Source organism: Boleophthalmus pectinirostris, unplaced genomic scaffold (genome assembly GCF_026225935.1).
Source record: "Boleophthalmus pectinirostris isolate CB_2022bp ecotype Guang Dong unplaced genomic scaffold, ASM2622593v1 HiC_scaffold_2, whole genome shotgun sequence".
Classification (NCBI taxonomy): Eukaryota; Metazoa; Chordata; class Actinopteri; order Gobiiformes; family Gobiidae; genus Boleophthalmus; species Boleophthalmus pectinirostris.
The window spans coordinates 19,974,427-19,991,805 of NW_026571152.1; the positions used below are offsets into that span (position 1 = coordinate 19,974,427).

Genomic DNA, 17,379 nt, shown 5'->3' on the forward strand with positions numbered 1-17,379 from the left:
TAGCTTTAGCTATCTCCAAAAATATGTCTATTTCCAACTGTGTTTATGTAAACTCTGTTGGTTTAGTTGATTAATGTGAATAAAATGTGATTTTATTATTATCAATAGAGGGGAGTTGGAAATCTTTACATTATCATCTTTAATCACTTGTGCTAACATTTATATATGTATTGTAGATAATTAGTGAATAGTTAGCCTTATGATTTCTGATCAGGGGGTCCGTTGGCGACCCTTGAGCTGCATCAGACTACCTTGCCCCGTGTAATCATTGGTAATCAGACTTGGACTTTGTATTTAGTGAGGAGCCTCAGAGGGGCCATTCTGTGTCTTCTTAGAGTTGTGTTTTGGATCACTTGTTTTACATGTTATTTTACTGCCAATGACCCAGCTTTGTGTTGACCTGTCCTTGTAAGGTGGCGTTATGTCTTTTACCTATTGCCATGTGGCTCAACATCATCCATGAGCCCTATGGCCTTCCCAGGGGTATAAAATCCAGTATGTGTTGTTATGACCACCAGAAAGATGCCTTTGTCAGGGACAGACAGTACTGTGATTATGCGCACAATTGCTGAAATAAATCAGACTGTTTGATTTAAGACAACTTCTCAGTTTATTCTTTACTTTAGAATATCCACAACATTGCTATTTCTGTTTCATTTAATAGAGGTTTATTGCAAATATTAATTTAATTACTTCTTCCTCTTTTTTTTACTGGCAATACCAGCCATTTTATTATGATTGATAGCAATCTGATGGGCTCTGAATTTGAAGTACTCCTATTTTCTAATGCTTGAAATAATATTTGAATTGCTATAAATATTAGTGATTTCTTTTGTAATTTCAGTACAAAATGATTATTTAACATGGAGGAGTTAAATTTCCAGTATCCTTTGCTATGTAATGTTTTATCTTTTAAGGTAAAAGAAATTTTGACTAAAGGTAAAAAACTTTGACTAAAATAAAACATTTCTCCCTGCTCTAATTAAAAATATCACATTTATAAAAATCATCAGGATTTTAACCCCTTTATTACCAGTTTGAAAACCTGAATTTCACATGTAGTAAAACCAACTAAAACCAACATATTTTCCATGTATAATGGGGTACATTTTTACATGTGCCCTAAGCTTAAAGTTTGTGTGTCCCAGTGCTCTGGATCTTGTGCCAGTCCCAGGTTTCAGTGGTCCAGGCAAGGCAGCAAGCAGCAGGATGTGGTCCTCATTCTAAAGGGTCTCTTAGAAAAACTAACCCGCATATTTGTAAATCAATTTACTATCACAGTCCATATGCAGTTGACCCACACATCACATCACACATGTATTTATTGATCTCATACATTTGATGTAAATATTTTTCTCAACCATAAAGGTGCTCTCTCAAAAATACAAGAGCCTTCCTCCAGGAATCCTCCTGAGCTCGAGCGTGGCTTACAGTCTGCCCGCCCCACAGTGTTGTGTCTGGAAGCCAGGAAGAAAAAGAAAAGGAAAATCACATCTCATCATGCATTTAATCCCCCAGCCCTGATCTACACTTTGTGCAGTATGCTGACAGCATACTTTCTTAAGCTTTTTACATCTTGTCTTACATAATTCTCTGGTGTCAGGTGTTCTGAAGATGCTGGTTCGTGTGTGTGGAGAGTACGGAGGCTCGATCAGGTGACCAGCGTCGGGATACGTGAGCAGAGTGAGCAGATGAATGTTCCCAGCCTTCTCCATCATCGCCTTTATCTGTTTTATCAATTTTAAAATTAACACATCTAAATTTATGTTTTAATATTTTCCACCTGACAGTCTGCGGTAGTTGCTATGTTATCCCCAAATACACTGAACTCACATCCAAAGCAGATACAAAAGATGGCCAGTTCTGATCATCCTGACCCACCACTAACAACAGGGGGCACTGCACACGTCCCATCTGCACATGAAGAAAAACATTTTTGGAGTAAAATAGTACAAGACAAAACAATATAAATGTGGTTGCTGGTGAGATTGCCTTGAGTAAAACATACAAAGATCCCACATAAAAGGGGTAGTAATGTTACTTGTTTCTGTAGCATTTCTCCAGTGCTTTTCTGTTTAAATATCTACAAATCCCTCATACTCACATCTACTTTGAATGCAGGGTCTTCAGGGATTGGCAGGAGCAGGTCATGCCATATTACTTCCTGCTTCTCATTGATGCGGGTTTTGTCTTGATTTCTGAATAAAATTTGATTTTGTTACATGATGAAACATTTTACCCAAGCACAGTGCTATTCACGCTATACAGGAAGTTGTCATGCGTGTCGCCATAATTTTTTGGGTTGTATTATTTTTCACTGGTCTGCCGATCTTAACAACAAATCAGTGAGAATCTTGTTGGTGCACATGAAAATTTTACATTTTACAGACATTAACTTACTCAGTGGCAGCTGGTGATATAACTTTTTAGAGGGGTGCCTAGGCCAAAATGATATCTTAAGTATATGTTTTATTTAGGCTATTGTGTGCCAGAGACAGTACAGTCATTTTGTAACTATTGGCTAAACTACAGTATATCTTGAATGAATATAAATAATTTGTTTCATATTTAATCAGTTCCCTGTCCTACACTTGCACTGTGTTCTGGTTACCACAATTAAAGCACAATGTACAGCCAACCGCAAAGTTTACGGAGGAGCAAAACCTGATCCACCGCTCACAACCATCCCCAACAACGTAACATAACACACCGCTTACAACCATCCACAACAACGTAACATAACACACCGCTTACAACCATCCACAACAACCAGCCCTAATGACAAAACCTGATCCACCACTCACAACCAGCCCCAACGTCAGCAAACCTACAATAAGAGGCTACAGTCAAAACATGAACACACGGCATCAATGCCGCTCCTACAATGCGCATGGCAAAACACCAAAGCGGCTCCGTTGTACCCACAAGCTCATTTATGCACTATTTAACTATTAGCACTATTTACCTGTGAGGCTCCATTCTTAGATCTTATCATCTTACCTTCTGCAGAGGACTGAAGCAGTGTATCCTCTATCCACCACCCTGTTGGTTCCGTCTCCAAAAGTGTATTATTGTCCAGTTTGAAGAGATGAAACTGGTCCAAGTCCCGGTCCAATCAGGTCCACGATGCAAGGTCCGGGAGTCGAGTGCACCAGCTGGTCGTAAAATTAGTCTTAATCCTACTCCCCACTTAAATCTGAAAGTTACTATCAGTCTATATTAGCACTAGGGCACTAGGTAGACTTAAGCCCTGATACTGCAATGAGTGAGTGCCATGGGTCCCGGCGTCGGCAGTGACTGTTCCAGGTCCTGGCGCAGGGTCTGTGTTAGTATGTCTGCTGCTCTGGGTCTGATGAGTGGTGTCTCTCCCTCACGTGTGTGTCTCCTGTGTGGAGGTTTAGGAGAAAATAACTAGCTACCACTAGCCAGTTTGTGAATCAAAATAAGAGTCATAGGACATCGCCTCGGCCAGATGCGCACAATCCATCTTAATGGTTCTTCCTAAAAACTTCCTTGGATGCACTTTGATTTGAAGTTGAACTCGCCATAACCATATAGTACACAGCTCTGTTGTTATCCATACATTTGCCTATAGTAGTAACATGGTACCAGTGGAGAGTTGGGGCTGGGTGGGAGAGAGCGAGCAGCTGAGTCATAATAGGTCAGGTGTGTGATAAACGTTTATGAAGACCAATGACTTGATTTGAGTTCACCCCCATCCTGCACCCCCAAGACATATTTCAGGGCTGTAATGTAAAGTAATGTGCAGAAGCAATGTACTGATGTCAAATTTTCATAAAACTTCAGGCTTTCCCATCGACCTCCATTGAGTTTGCTCCGACCCAGTGAACTCAAAGGGCAAACACATGAATCAAATAAAATGATATGACCACATTTAACATGATAAAAATATGTGTATGCAGATACACTCAACTTTAAACAAAATATGAAACATATAGCCTAATACAAAATAACAACTTTATCAATTTTTTTATCTAGGTCAAATTAGGAAGTGCAGCACACTTGCGCCCTCTATTGACCATCTGCCACTGGTCAACCAGAAGTGCCACCACAAGAAAGCTCAGCATTTAGAAACAAGTGGGCAGGGTAGAATAAAGTGAATGGAATTAGGTACAAAGAGAAGTATATCACACACCTCACAGAAAGAGCCGATGAAAAAAGAACAGAAACTTGCAATCTTCAAACTACAATGTCAGGGATATTAGATTTGACAGTGCATTTGTCCTCCCCAATGACTTATGTAATGACTAAAAGTAAAATGATAATAAAGCTGTTAGCAGCAACATAACTTACATACTCAAGTAGTTCAATATTTCTTCAACGCTACCATTCACTGGCTGAATGTGACTTCCGCTGAAACACACCGCACATCTAAGCTGAGAAACACAAAGCAAACCACAGTGACATTACAGTTTTAAAATTATGCCTTATTTCAAGTGAAATAAACAATTTTTATTAAAATTATTTGAATATATGGAAATCTATGTAGCACAAGTTCACTGTCACCTTCATGACCTTGGAGTAAGCGGCCATTTTTAAAGTCATAGCTGTACCAAGAGACAGGCCAAACATGGCGATCCTGCCGCCCACAATCTGAGGATGCTGCTCCAGGAATTTATAGGCAGTCTAGAAAAGCAATAAAAAGCTACATGTACTATCAAACATAATGGTCTCATGAACACCATGTAAATCATGATTAATTCATTGGTGGCTGGAATTTAGCCAATTTATGGGAAATTCCTGTTCTTCCCTAATCTGGCCTCTGATCAAAGATTTTTTCTCAAATACAAGGCGTATGCCTTGTCTAATCTGGGCATGGTAAGGCATTCAAGTATCACTTGCTGCCCAAGTCCTGTTCTAAATGTTCATCTCCTCCACAGGCATGTGTTCTCCATCTGGTTAACATGTGGCTAATTTAGCAAGGACAGAAAAGTGTATCCTTCACTGCCTTGCACCAAATTACTCTTTCATCTAAAATGATGATTCTAAGTAGGAGCATGGACCCACAGTGCTTATGTTATATTTACATAATTACAATAAGGCATATACATTCAGGTGGTAGTGGTGAAAGAAACAGAATATAGGTGAAAAGTGTAAAATATGCACAAGTGTCCTTTCCACTGGCAAACAACTAGAGCACAGTGTCTGTGTTTTGAATGTTAAAAATCCTCAAAATTTTGCAGACAACAGGAAGCTCAAACCCTCAATAAATATTTTTATGTTGTACTATTTCAGTGTGTACCCATTGTACCAATACTGAAGTTTGATTCAACTTTGATTAGATGTGGCTTACATAATAACAACCTGTGCCTTAACCTGTTCTGTGCTTTAATTGGGGGACATAAGGTCACTGAACCTTAAGTTTACTGCAGCCTTTTTTAATCTTAAACCAAAGTGATGTATTACCTAAAGATAAAAAGAGTGAGCTGCTCATCCACTATTGTGATGATGACACAGCAGCCTTTCAAGTTTCAAAGTTGACAAAATAAAAAAAGATCTTCATTACCTCAAAGTAGTCATTCTTCATACTTTTTCCAGTTGTCATTGTGACTTTATTGGTCAGATAATCCAGGGCCAGAGCAGCAAACCCATGTGACGCCAGTAAAGACGCTCTATACTCCACTAGATTGCCACCTCCTCCCCAGAGGTCCAGGACAGCAGGAAACGGGCCAGGTCCTGCATAAAATCTTCTGTAAGCAACAAAGTCAACCCCTGGCACACACTGTGCAGAAGGAGAGCCCACCTGGAGGGAGGAAGAGTGTAGCAGTGAGGTCGTGCTCTGTAACTGGTATCCTCTGGACTCCAGGAGCCATGTACCAGCGCTCCACCAGCACAGCAGCCAGACAGCTCTGCTCCTTGAAGCCCTCTGACAGGTGGCCCTGGTACACTGACACTGTCACCTCCAGAGGGGTCTCCACATTGGTCTTCCTCATCCTGAGCCATTATTATATTGCATTAGTCACACTCATTAGATACACTTTGCATTACATCTCGTACCCACTCTTACATCACATGTGCTGCTACACAAAAATACTGTAGAAAGAACAGTCACACATTATAATGTCTGACCTGAGTCCAGGTTTACTCCCTGGCACTGGTCTGAGGCTCCACAGTAATCCCATTGGTTCCACTCCTTCATATGTCCCACCCAGGCTGGGGTCCTCACACACTGTCAATGCAAAGGTGCACTATGTAACTTTTCAGATTTGAGGTCAGCCACCTGCTTGTCTCCATGGAGGTGTAACTGGTTTTACTGGAGAACTAAAATATCAGGTAAGTCTTGCATTTAGTCAATGACAGGTATACTGTTACTAATGGCGGAGTCACCTTTCTACAAATTTGACCTCTAACATGGTGTGCTTGCATAACTTGTCTTCAGGAAAATATATGATATATAATACATTTAATGGAACATCCCAGGCATTCTCCTTTGGAACAAGCAGGTGATGGGCCCTCCACCGGAAAAGACTGAAGTGAACAGGGGAGTATTAATACTTAGTGAGAGACTTACAGTTGAGTGTCCCGGTGCTGTCACACATGTAGTGTCCAAACGCCTCCCAGTTGTGTTTGTCGTCACTGAGGAGATGGGAGCGCACCGTCAGCTCAGTCCCAGGAGGAGCATTTTGGACCAGCACTTTAAACTTCTCATCCACAAGAGCTCGGGATGGGTGAACGGACAGCCGCACACTGCATGGTTTATTTGCCATTAATGCCAAAATAATCTGCAAAAAAATATATATATAAGTAAATAAAATATATATTATTCTCATAACAAGGATGTATACACCTGTGTCTCTTACAATTATCATGATGTGAAGGTAAACATTTTGTATTTATAAATTTATTGACCTTTATTTAAAGCTACCATGTGCAACTTTTTTTAAATTATAATAACAGTCAAGATCCAATATTTATGTCCCATTTATCAATTTGTGGTGATATGGCATTGAGCCAGGAATTCTTCCCATATAGCTTCATGTCTCTCTCTTGTTCATAGTGTCCAATTGAACACACTCCACTTGAATAACAGATCCCTTTTCACAAAGCCAATCTTCAAAATTTGGGGGTGCGGTGGACTTCCAAGTCAACAATGTAAGTTTTTTAGCCACCACCATCCCAAGCTGCAGCATCTGCAGCTTTTTCCCATAGTTCAACTGATATATCCAAATTTAAATCTTTAACCCATGCTTCCCGCAAATGTTCTCTGGAGACAGAGGTAGTGAAACAGTTCACAGATTGAGATCATATGTTTAGAATCAGGGGAGAGCCGTAGTTTCTCATAAAATTTGTGAGAAGGTTGAATAAATACATAATGTTTGTATGTCTGTTTTATGATATGCTGAATTTGAAGGTCGCGAAATAAGTTTGAATTTTGAATATTTTATTTATCATGGAGTTGGGCAAATGAGGCAGACTGACCATTAATATTCAAATTAGTTTTAGCTGCAGTATCCTTTCTCTTCAAAGTCACAAAAGTTGCATTTAATTGCCCAGGTCTAAATAGAGGATTTTTGGCAGATTGGAGTAGATACAGAATTTTTAGGTTACCATGTGCAAGTTGATTTGTTTTCTTTTTAATTAGTAGATCTGAAACCTGTTTCCCTAGCACTTCGTCTCATCTTAATACAGACTCACCTGTACTCTCTAAGTCTTTTTCTGTCAGGTTTGGCACACTGTCAGACGGTGTTCTGTCGAAATAACCTCCCGCAGCCTAAATCGACAGTGACCTCTACAGATTCATGCTACCCCGTCGAAATAAGCAACCTAACGTTTTCACATTTACAATTGTATAGATCCAATAAAGCAAGGGTGTCCAAACTACGGCCCGCGGGCCAACTGCGGCCCGCAGTCCAGTTTTTATTGGCCCGCGGCAAGTTTTGAAAATATAATATAATACGGCCCGCATATGGTTTGCACAAAGTTTGCGCTCCTTGGAGCTCCACTTCTCAGTTTCAACACTTGGTGGAGCCAAACAACTTTAGCGCTTGAACTCTCTTGCAGTACTAAGTTTGAACACTAGATGGAGCCAGCCACGGAAACAGGTGTTTCTCTGTTGCCGCCCAAAAAAAACTACTGTCACCGCAAATAGGCAAACATGACAGCGCCGAAGAAACCAAAATAGCAAGTGAGTGCAGGAGATTTCAAACACGGTGGGAAAATGATTATTTCTTCAAAGAAATAAATGGAAAGTGTGTCTGTTTGATTTGTAAAGAAGATATTGCTGTGATGAAAGAGTATAATGTCCGACGCCACTATGAGACCAAACATCAGAGCTACACATCATACACTGGTGATGAACGAACACAGAAAGTCAAGCAAATGGCAGCTAGCTTACAAGCCCAACAACAGCTTTTTTTCGCGCTAACAAAATACAGGAAAATGCTACAACAGCAAGTTATGAAGTCTCTAAACTTATAGCCCAGCACGGCAAACCATTCTCAAATGGTGATTTCATAAAGCAGTGCCTCATCAAAGTCACAGAAACAATGTGTCCAGAAAAATTGCAGGATTTCAATAACGTGAGCTTATCCAGGAATACGGTGGTACGGAGAATCGAGGACTTGGCAGCTAACGTGAAACTTCAACTGAGAGACAAAGCGTGCGCTTTTGATTTTTACTCAATAGCATGTGATGAGAGCGCAGACGCCACAGACACCGCTCAGCTGTTAATTTTTTTGCGGGGAGTAGATGATAACTTTTGCTGTACGGAGGAGCTGCTTGACATGATGAGCCTAAAAAGCACAACCACGGGTAAAGATATTTTTGAAGCCGTGTCAGAGGCAATTGAAAAAATGGGGCTTAAATGGGACAAGCTCTGCGGCGTAACAACGGACGGAGCTCCAGCCATGAGGGGCGAGCGCAAAGGTATGGCATCCATGGTGTGTGAAAAGGTAAAACAGAGTAGCGGTGAAGCTGTTAAAATGCACTGCATAATCCACCAAGAAGCACTTTGTGCCAAGACGGTCCAGCTGGGTAATGTGATGGACACTGTTGTAAAAACTGTCAACATAATTCGAGCTAGAGGACTATACCACAGAGAATTTCAAGCTTTCCTAGCCGATGTGGATTCTGAATACGGGGATGTACTCTACCACTCTAATGTGCGCTGGCTCAGCCGCGGCTCTGTGCTCCAGCGGTTTTACGCGCTGAGATCAGAAATCGACCAGTTTTTAAATGAGAAGGGCCGTCCTCTTCGTGAACTGAGTGACCCTCTGTGGCTGGCAAATCTCACATTTTTAGTTGATTTTACGCATCATTTGAATACACTAAACAAGAACCTACAAGGCAAAGAGCAGCTGGTTCCACAACTTTACGCGCACCTGAAAGCCTTCTGTGTAAAGCTCCGCCTGTTTGAGACGCAACTACGGAGTTTTAACACTGCGCACTTTCCTACACTGGCTGAAATCAAAGCTGCTTTTCCAAACGCGGACCTTACTGCTAATAATGACAAACATGTGTCTGTGATTGCATCTCTTATGATAGAATTCAACCAGCGTTTCCAAGATTTTTCTGTAATTGACAAACAAATCAAGCTCTTCTCTACCCCCTTCCTGGTGGATGCAGAAGAAGTGGAAGAGAGTTTGCAGTCAGAATTGATTGAAATGCAATGTGATGATTCTCTGAAAAGTCAGCATCAGCTTCTCTCCCTCCCTGACTTCTATCAGAGTTTGGATAATGTCAAGTTTCCTCTGATGAGACGCCATGCAAAAAGAATGATGAGCCTGTTTGGCTCAACATACATATGCGAACAAACATTTTCTCTATTAAATCAGAACAAAAACAGACTGAGAACCAGAATAACTGATAGCCACCTCTGTGAAGTCCTTCGTGTCTCAACCACCAAATTTTCTCCTGACATATCAGCCATTCTTCAATCCAAAGGACAGCATCACTGCTCCCAGTTCTTCACGAAGGTGAGTTACAATTACACAGTAAAATTATACATAGTCAGCATGTCACCTCTAGTATGCGGCCCGGCCCTTGGTTCATTTTTCTGTAGGGAAAAAAGTTTGGACACCCCTGCAATAAAGTAAACCTCCACAGTTATACAGCATATTTCTTTGGATTAGAAACAGCACGTTTTATGCAGTTTGCACATAATGATCATACTTTATACCTTAGTTACGTAAAATTTCAACTCATTTATATGAATATGTGTAGGTACTTTAATTCGACAGTCATATTTGGCTCTGACTAAAGGGAGCACATATCAACAGCTCCCATTGAAGAATCACTATTATTTACTCATTTATACGACTTTGGGTAGAGGTAGCTCATTTCGACAGGCCTACATTTTCTATAAAATGAGGCTCCCACTATATAAGAGAAAGAAATTACTGGAAACACTGAAATGTTTATATTAAAATACAGACTAGTGTGAATTTCCTTTTATAATATAGTGATATTTTATTTATACAACGACTTTCTAAACAAAGTTACAGTGTTTTCTACACATGGAAACTAAATAAAAATACGATTTAATGGAAATTAAATTAAATTAAAATTAATTAAAATGCTAACGATAAAATCTAATATTTAATCCAAACTATTCAGTCATCTAAGGTATTCTGCAGCAAATCTAACACGCACATCTCGTTGCTTACATAATTAACTGATCAAAAGTTACAATAAACCCAATATACTTTAAAATGTTTCTTGTTAATCCACTTCTGCCTCAGGAGCTCAAATCGACGACATTTAAACGACTGCACAAAGCAATAACGTATCACAACAACATATAATGGTGAAATAAATGCTTTAAACATCAACAGCAATCACTGGACAAACGTTGCATATAGCAGTGAAAATGCAGGACATTTACAGCGATACTAATGAACTATACCGAATAACATTCTACAGTCTATGATTTGAGCTCAAAGTTCAGAGAGTTAGCGCTTATAGCAGCAGCGTGCATGTAGCAGTGAGGTAGGCTACTGGATTTTTAATCGTATTCTTACAAAAGAATTAACTTACAAACGGAAAACTAAGGCGGAGTGTGTCCTTTCACACAGAACCACGATGCCCTGACTTTGCCGAGTTGAAAAGTTCGTTGAGCGGCGAAAAAGACTCGAAACACTTTTATATACATGCCCCACCCCACCCGGACAGGACACGTGAGGCACGGGACGCTAGAGGGAGCAACAGGACAGGAATGGATAGAGAGATCGATCCATGACGCAACCCTATGGAAAGTAATTTGTGTAATCTGATCTTGAATTTTAAATGAATTTTAAATGAATTTCTCACTTTGAAATGTATAACTTTGAAAAATGTTGCTATTGTTTTTTGTTTGTTTGTTTGTTTGGCTTATTTTTTTTTTTTTTGTTTGGTTTTCTTTCTGAATTTTAGTTGATGGATTTAAAATATAGTATAAGTAGCCTATATACATTTACAATGTTTAAAAAAACAGTTTAAATATACAGTACCTATATTTTCTTTTCTTTCTATATATATATATATATATATATATATATATATATATATATATATATATATATATATATTAATGCAAAATATCCCTCCTCTGGTTTTTCGTCAAATCGCACCCTGTTTTTAATGAGTCTATAGAATTCTAAGAGCTAAAAAATAATCACAGTTTTTTTTGTGTGAAAGTCATTTCTATTCAATCTATAGCCTACTGCAAAAAAAAAAAAAAAGTACTAAAAAGTTCTATCTGACTGTTAATGACACTTCACATTGACTTTGGAGAGTTTAAGTTCATAAACCAGGTAATTCTATAGAATGCCAAGGCAAAGTTACTAATAAAATATACATTGCCTAAAAAGACTTTCAACTTTGCCTGAAATATATACTTTACATCCTTGAATCCTTGAACTGTTATTGCTGATAGTTGGTCTATTACACAGTATGACTGCTCTGGTGCTGTGGCCTATGCCTCTGAGCTGGGGGTCGTTGCTCGATTAAATGAACAATAACAAAGTGCAGTGGTCTGGTGTCATCAACTCCCCATCTGTCCCTGAGGGGCCCTTAGACCACAGGGCGCAGACATGTCCTAAACATATGCCTCTGTTCATAAGATTATAGACCCATTTATTATCTCTGGTTAAAAGACACCCTATTGTCTACCACAGCTCCAAAGTCAGTACTAATTAGCCAAGTAATGTACAGTTTGACCATAGCGGATTATGAGGGAGAGGGGACACATATTAACCATTTATATATATATATATATATATATATATATATATATATATATATATATATATATATATATATATATATATATATATATGTGTGTGTGTGTGTGTGTGTGTGTATGTGTGTATATATATATATATATATATATATATATATATATATATATATAGGATAAGTACGTATAGACTCACTAGCTAGTCACATGGTACACAACAGAGTGCAAATGCAGAGAGAGGGTTTTGTTAAAATACAATAGAGATCTAGAACTACCATGGAAGTATAATTAGGATAATTAGGAATGTTAACAATATCAAAATCTCTTAGTAGGATATTTTCACAATATGCATCTCAAGATACAATATTTATTTGTTCATTTTGTGTTGACTAACAACAATGTAAAAATGCGATTTTTTAATCCTATCATATTCCAAAGAATTAAGATTCCCTCTATTTTTTGCTGCCCTAAAACAATGAATTTAAGCAAAGAGACTTGTAATTTGAGACACTGAGAGACTCCACAATACTATTGTGAGGCTTTTGATGATGCAATATCACAATATTCCAGTATACTGGTATATAGATTTGATATGTAGATCTTTGCTCACTATTTTATTGTGTATTTTTCAGTATTGTGGATGCTATGAATATTTATAGCAATATTTGCAGTTACTGAATTGTTTTAAAAGTAAAAACATATAAACTGTGGGCTATGGGCTTTGAACACCGGGGGCCCTATCTTGACCCCAATATTACCGTTAGCGCAAGTGTGGGGCATGGAGCTCTAAACAAGGGGTGTGACGTGCCTGAATATCAGGGGGAGTGAAGCAGACTGAGGATGAGGTGTGGTACGTTTGGTGTAGTTTGGTTTGATCTGGATCTGTATAAAAGCTGCGTATTCACATGAGGCCGGTAACTGTCTCCGGTCCTAAGGCTGCGATGTCAGATTTTCTCACATCCTCGTACCGTTTCTGTCATCAGCTCCATTTACAGTAATTTCATGACCAAATTATTCCCATTGTGCCACTTTGTTTAGTTTATAAAGTTAGTCGACAGTAGGTATGCTACCATCAGAACTGTAGAAAACTGTGCACGGAGCCGTGGATCGGCCAATGACAGGGATCAGTGCGTTGTGACAGTTTGGGATTGTGGCGGAGGAGTAGACGTATGTCTCGTAAGTGCTGTTCTCTTGGCAGCAGCGATCATTAGAGCTCTGTACAGCGGCTCAAGAGACGTAGTGCACATCAGCACTGTACAGGCACTTATGCATCTTGCTTTGTGCACTCATGGCACATATCAGTCACTTGTGTTGGGCAAATGCATTTCGTGCAGTCACCCTCCCCATATGTTCAAGGTTTAATCCTTGTCTGTGCACAAAGAGGTAAAATCAGAAACATTTAGGTTATATGACAATAAACATATTCCATATTTCATGTGGGACCAAATGCAGAGGCAGTGGACACCTTTGAGATGAGAATGTGAGTGGTCAGCAGTAGCAGCTGTGAAAACTCGTACCTCAGGTGGGAGACGTGGTAGCAGACTGCTAGGGCAGGCGGGAGCGGGTGCGACCAGGGGGAGAGCAACACTCAGCGGGTCTGCTGTGGGATGGGAGGCAAAAGAATGGAGGAATGGAGAAAATTAAAAAGGTTGACGTGGTTGCGCATGCACGGGCTTACAGGGATGAGTGGGCGTGAGAAGGGCGCAGGTGCGTGCGGAGTGTTCAGAAAATAAATTCAGCCAGTTCTGTCATGGCCCATCCAAAATTCTATATTTCTGGCGTCTCTACTGGTGCAAACTTGAATCGTGGGACTTTTATTGCACCCATATATAATTTTTCCCCACATTACTCTTTGCTGCCTGGTAATGAAGCAAAGATTGCAGACATTACCCACACTGGCAGTGCTTTTAAATGCTACAGCAGTGAGATTGGTTGAGATGTCATCACCATATATGTACTTGTACTGTCCCACTTCAGCCTCCAGTAGCGAAGTACAGCCCGACCTGGACATGCCCCTTCATTAACGCTAGCGCTACTGCTAGTGCTAAGACAGAGCTCATTGTCTTTGAGGTATCTATAGCCATCATAGTAATCATGATCACTACTCTCTACTGGAATATATTTTAATTTAAGAAAAATATTTGAGTTGAGTTAAGTTTGATATTGGTTTTATCACCCTTTAATGCAGGCAAAAAGAAATTAGACAAGAGAGTTCTCAAAAGATAGTTAAAATAAATTGACAAAACAAGTTTGAAATACAACTTTTTTTCCTCTTTGTTATTATATTATATTGTGTTGTGTGAGCTACTGTGTCCAAATAATTTTTCTTGTGGATCAATAAAGTCTGTCTAAGTCTACGACAATTTCACGTCATGTTTTGTGAGATAAATATGTCCAGTGCCAGCTGTTTATCTGTTGTTCCTACAGCCATGGTTTGCATGTTTAGCGTCATAATATCCTCCAAGTGTATTGAATAAGGCTAATAACAAATCAGTGTGAAGAAAACATACTGAGTTGAGTTAATAGGTTAAAGGTCACTGCCTCTGTCAGAGTGAAAAATGTGTGATGCCACGCCTCCCCAGAGTCAAAACGCATGGTCCAGATAAATCAGGCTAAAATACAGAGAATATGGCTACATTTAATATTCATGGGGCTCACTCATCATTGTCTGGTTTGGGACAGAGACAGGAGGGAGGGGCCGAAATGGGGACTGTTCATTCAAATGCACTAGACACAAAAGATGGGACACCTGTTAGTATGGGGTTAAAGGGAATGATTCTGGAGGGAAACTAAACACTTGGTTTGTAAAGCTATTTCATGGTTAACTAAAGCACTATACTCAGAGAATAGGGAGAATGAGTAAATCTAAAATGGGTTATGATGGTTATAGAAACAGCATTTTTGTAGATAGATAGATTTTTCAATATTATTTCCTATATGTAACTGATCGAAGTGACTTTTTTCACTGATTCTGTGCTTATGGGAAATATACCCATAATCAAATTTTATCTGAGATAAAGATTCAATAATCTCTAATTGTCAGTGATCAACTTGGGCATTTTTAATGGAGAGGTCTATCGCGAAGCCCCAGTCAGTAAAAGTGTGGAGGAGGAATACATTTTGTGTGTGTGTGTGTGTCAAATTAAAAGTTGGTATTGTTTATATTCAGGAAATTAAGCCTTTTTTAATAAGACTAAATAAAGTTGAAATGAAAATAAACATTGATCAGTATGACTTAAAATATCCTGTCTATCTTAATGGAGGTTGTCTAATAGTTTCGAGACTAAATGAGAGTAAATGATGGACCTTATAAACCCAACCCATTCACTCACTGTTTGTAGATTAAGGTTGCTGTTTACTGTCCCATGAGAAATTTGTCTTCTGGACCAGAGCTTTTTCTGTCTGAGCCAGGAGTATCTTGGGTGAAATAAAGCACATTCTTGGTTATTCCAGGTACAAATTGATACAAGAAAATGAATTAACAAAATGTATTTTACTGACAATATCTTAAAATTATCTCTTTACAATTAAATAGCACACTATACAAGCCTATTTTGCTGTGGTATAAAACAAATCCAGGAAGATGTTTTTTGTTTTTTTTCTCTTAGTTTTTCTGTTAGTTTTCTGGTATTTTTACTAGTGACACTAGTAAAAAAGTCTAAGTAGAATAGGATACAAAACGGCAGAAAATCTACTTACAGAAAAAGAATACCTATTTAATTATATATAGTATATTGGTATACACACATATACATATACATATACATACACAATCCCATACATGAACATGTTAGTATACATACTGGTATACGCATACACACACAGACACTCCATATAATCAATGGTTGTAGTTAATTTTGAAGATCCATAACTTAAGCTATAAGAGTTATCATATTTCTCTATATTTCCCTATAATTCTGGACTTAAATGTGTAAATTGTTTATGAGCCTTTTAAACATGAATCAATCAAAATACAATTCTGAGTAAGCTAAGAACTAGAAAAACTATTATAACATTATAGTTAAGCCTTGAATAATCAACTAAAAGGGGACGTAGTGCTTGCAAAAGATCTAAGGTCTTATTCTGCTTTAAAAAAACAAACAAAAAAAACTGCTAACTTCTGTTGTTTAAAATGTACAAACATGTTCTGAAATAGGCCTACATAGTTAATATTTCAGTCTTTTTGACAAATCCTGGATGTGTTTAAAATGTGAACTTTAAATAGAATACATTAAACATGAGTCACAAATCTAATCACAAAGCTTCTCAGAAAAATCTAGACTAAAACTAGATCATTTTCCCAAATCATTCAGCCCTAGTTGGACATTGTTTATTTGAGCTGTAAAATCTCTACAAGACCAAGTACATCTGATCCCTCTGCAGTACACTCAGCTTGCTGACTGTAAACAACGTCACAGGGTCACACGGAGGATGAGAGTCGAGTTGGTGTAACAATGACATCACTCGTGCGGACCAGCGGCTCGCGTGTTCACCAGCTTTATTTAGACTGACCTACTTCCTGCTCCACTCACTGGAGTAAAAACATGCAGCATGTAAACTGTGACTTTGTTGTTGCTACATAAGCTCCTGTGGCTGTTATTGGTTTGAGACATCTGTCCCGACAAACCAGTTATACAATGGACAAATTTCATGCAATATGCAATATCTGCTTTCTCTTTTAAAATTGATTCCTGTAAAAATGCCTCAAAGCATTATATTTCAACGTCATTCTCTGCTATATGCAGTACTATAGGCTCTGTATACCAGTATGTCTTTTATTGTGGGAACCAGGTCTGCTAAATGGCTCTGAGTTGGCCTGTGGTTGCACCTTGCACCTTTAGTTTTGTCTCTGTCAAAAAAATAAATAAACAAACAAACAATAACAATAACTTTGTGTTAATGGCGCACTGTGCAACATTTCTGGTGGGATGTCCATACCTGACAGCTTAGATTGGAACACTCCACAGTATGGAATTAAACTGGTTATTTTTCCATTTTAACACTAAACTTAAAGGAATTTTTATCTCATTATGTATTTATTATATAACATCCATTCCTACTGTGGGTGAACTTTCCCTTTCACTTGGCCTGATGATTTGATTCTCTCCATATATAAATGCAATGCTATTCTGACACCCAAAACAGGTTGAACAGTTTAAACATGTGACAGTTTGAGTCTGCGTTTGCATGCATCTTAGATATAT

The 17,379-nt window shown here is 38.7% G+C and overlaps 1 protein-coding gene across 1 annotated transcript; it reads right to left on the reverse strand.

Moving 5' to 3' along the window:
• Window positions 1-1,256: 1,256 nt before the first annotated feature.
• LOC129409546 (acyl-coenzyme A thioesterase 1-like) lies at window positions 1,257-11,129 on the reverse strand. The gene is made up of 11 exons (XM_055155950.1): window positions 10,996-11,129; window positions 6,533-6,743; window positions 6,091-6,190; window positions 5,765-5,955; window positions 5,528-5,697; window positions 4,528-4,647; window positions 4,315-4,397; window positions 2,105-2,198; window positions 1,834-1,914; window positions 1,586-1,727; window positions 1,257-1,457 (listed from the first exon to the last, which is right to left on the reverse strand). Exons 2-11 carry the CDS (start codon window positions 6,726-6,728, stop codon window positions 1,357-1,359), a joined length of 1,278 nt encoding a protein of 425 aa, XP_055011925.1. The 5' UTR covers window positions 6,729-6,743; window positions 10,996-11,129; the 3' UTR covers window positions 1,257-1,356.
• Between the last annotated feature and the right edge of the window lie 6,250 nt (window positions 11,130-17,379).

Excerpts from the sequence above, each read along its gene's own strand:
- LOC129409546 (XM_055155950.1), bottom strand. The coding sequence starts at position 6,728 with ATGGCAAATAAACCATGCAGTGTGCGGCTGTCCGTTCACCCATCCCGA. Across the intron at positions 5,956-6,090 it reads GGGAGTAAACCTGGACTCAG|GATGAGGAAGACCAATGTGG; the intron begins GTCAGACATTAT and ends ATAATGGCTCAG. Across the intron at positions 1,915-2,104 it reads ACCCTGCATTCAAAGTAGAT|ATGGGACGTGTGCAGTGCCC; the intron begins GTGAGTATGAGG and ends CTTCATGTGCAG.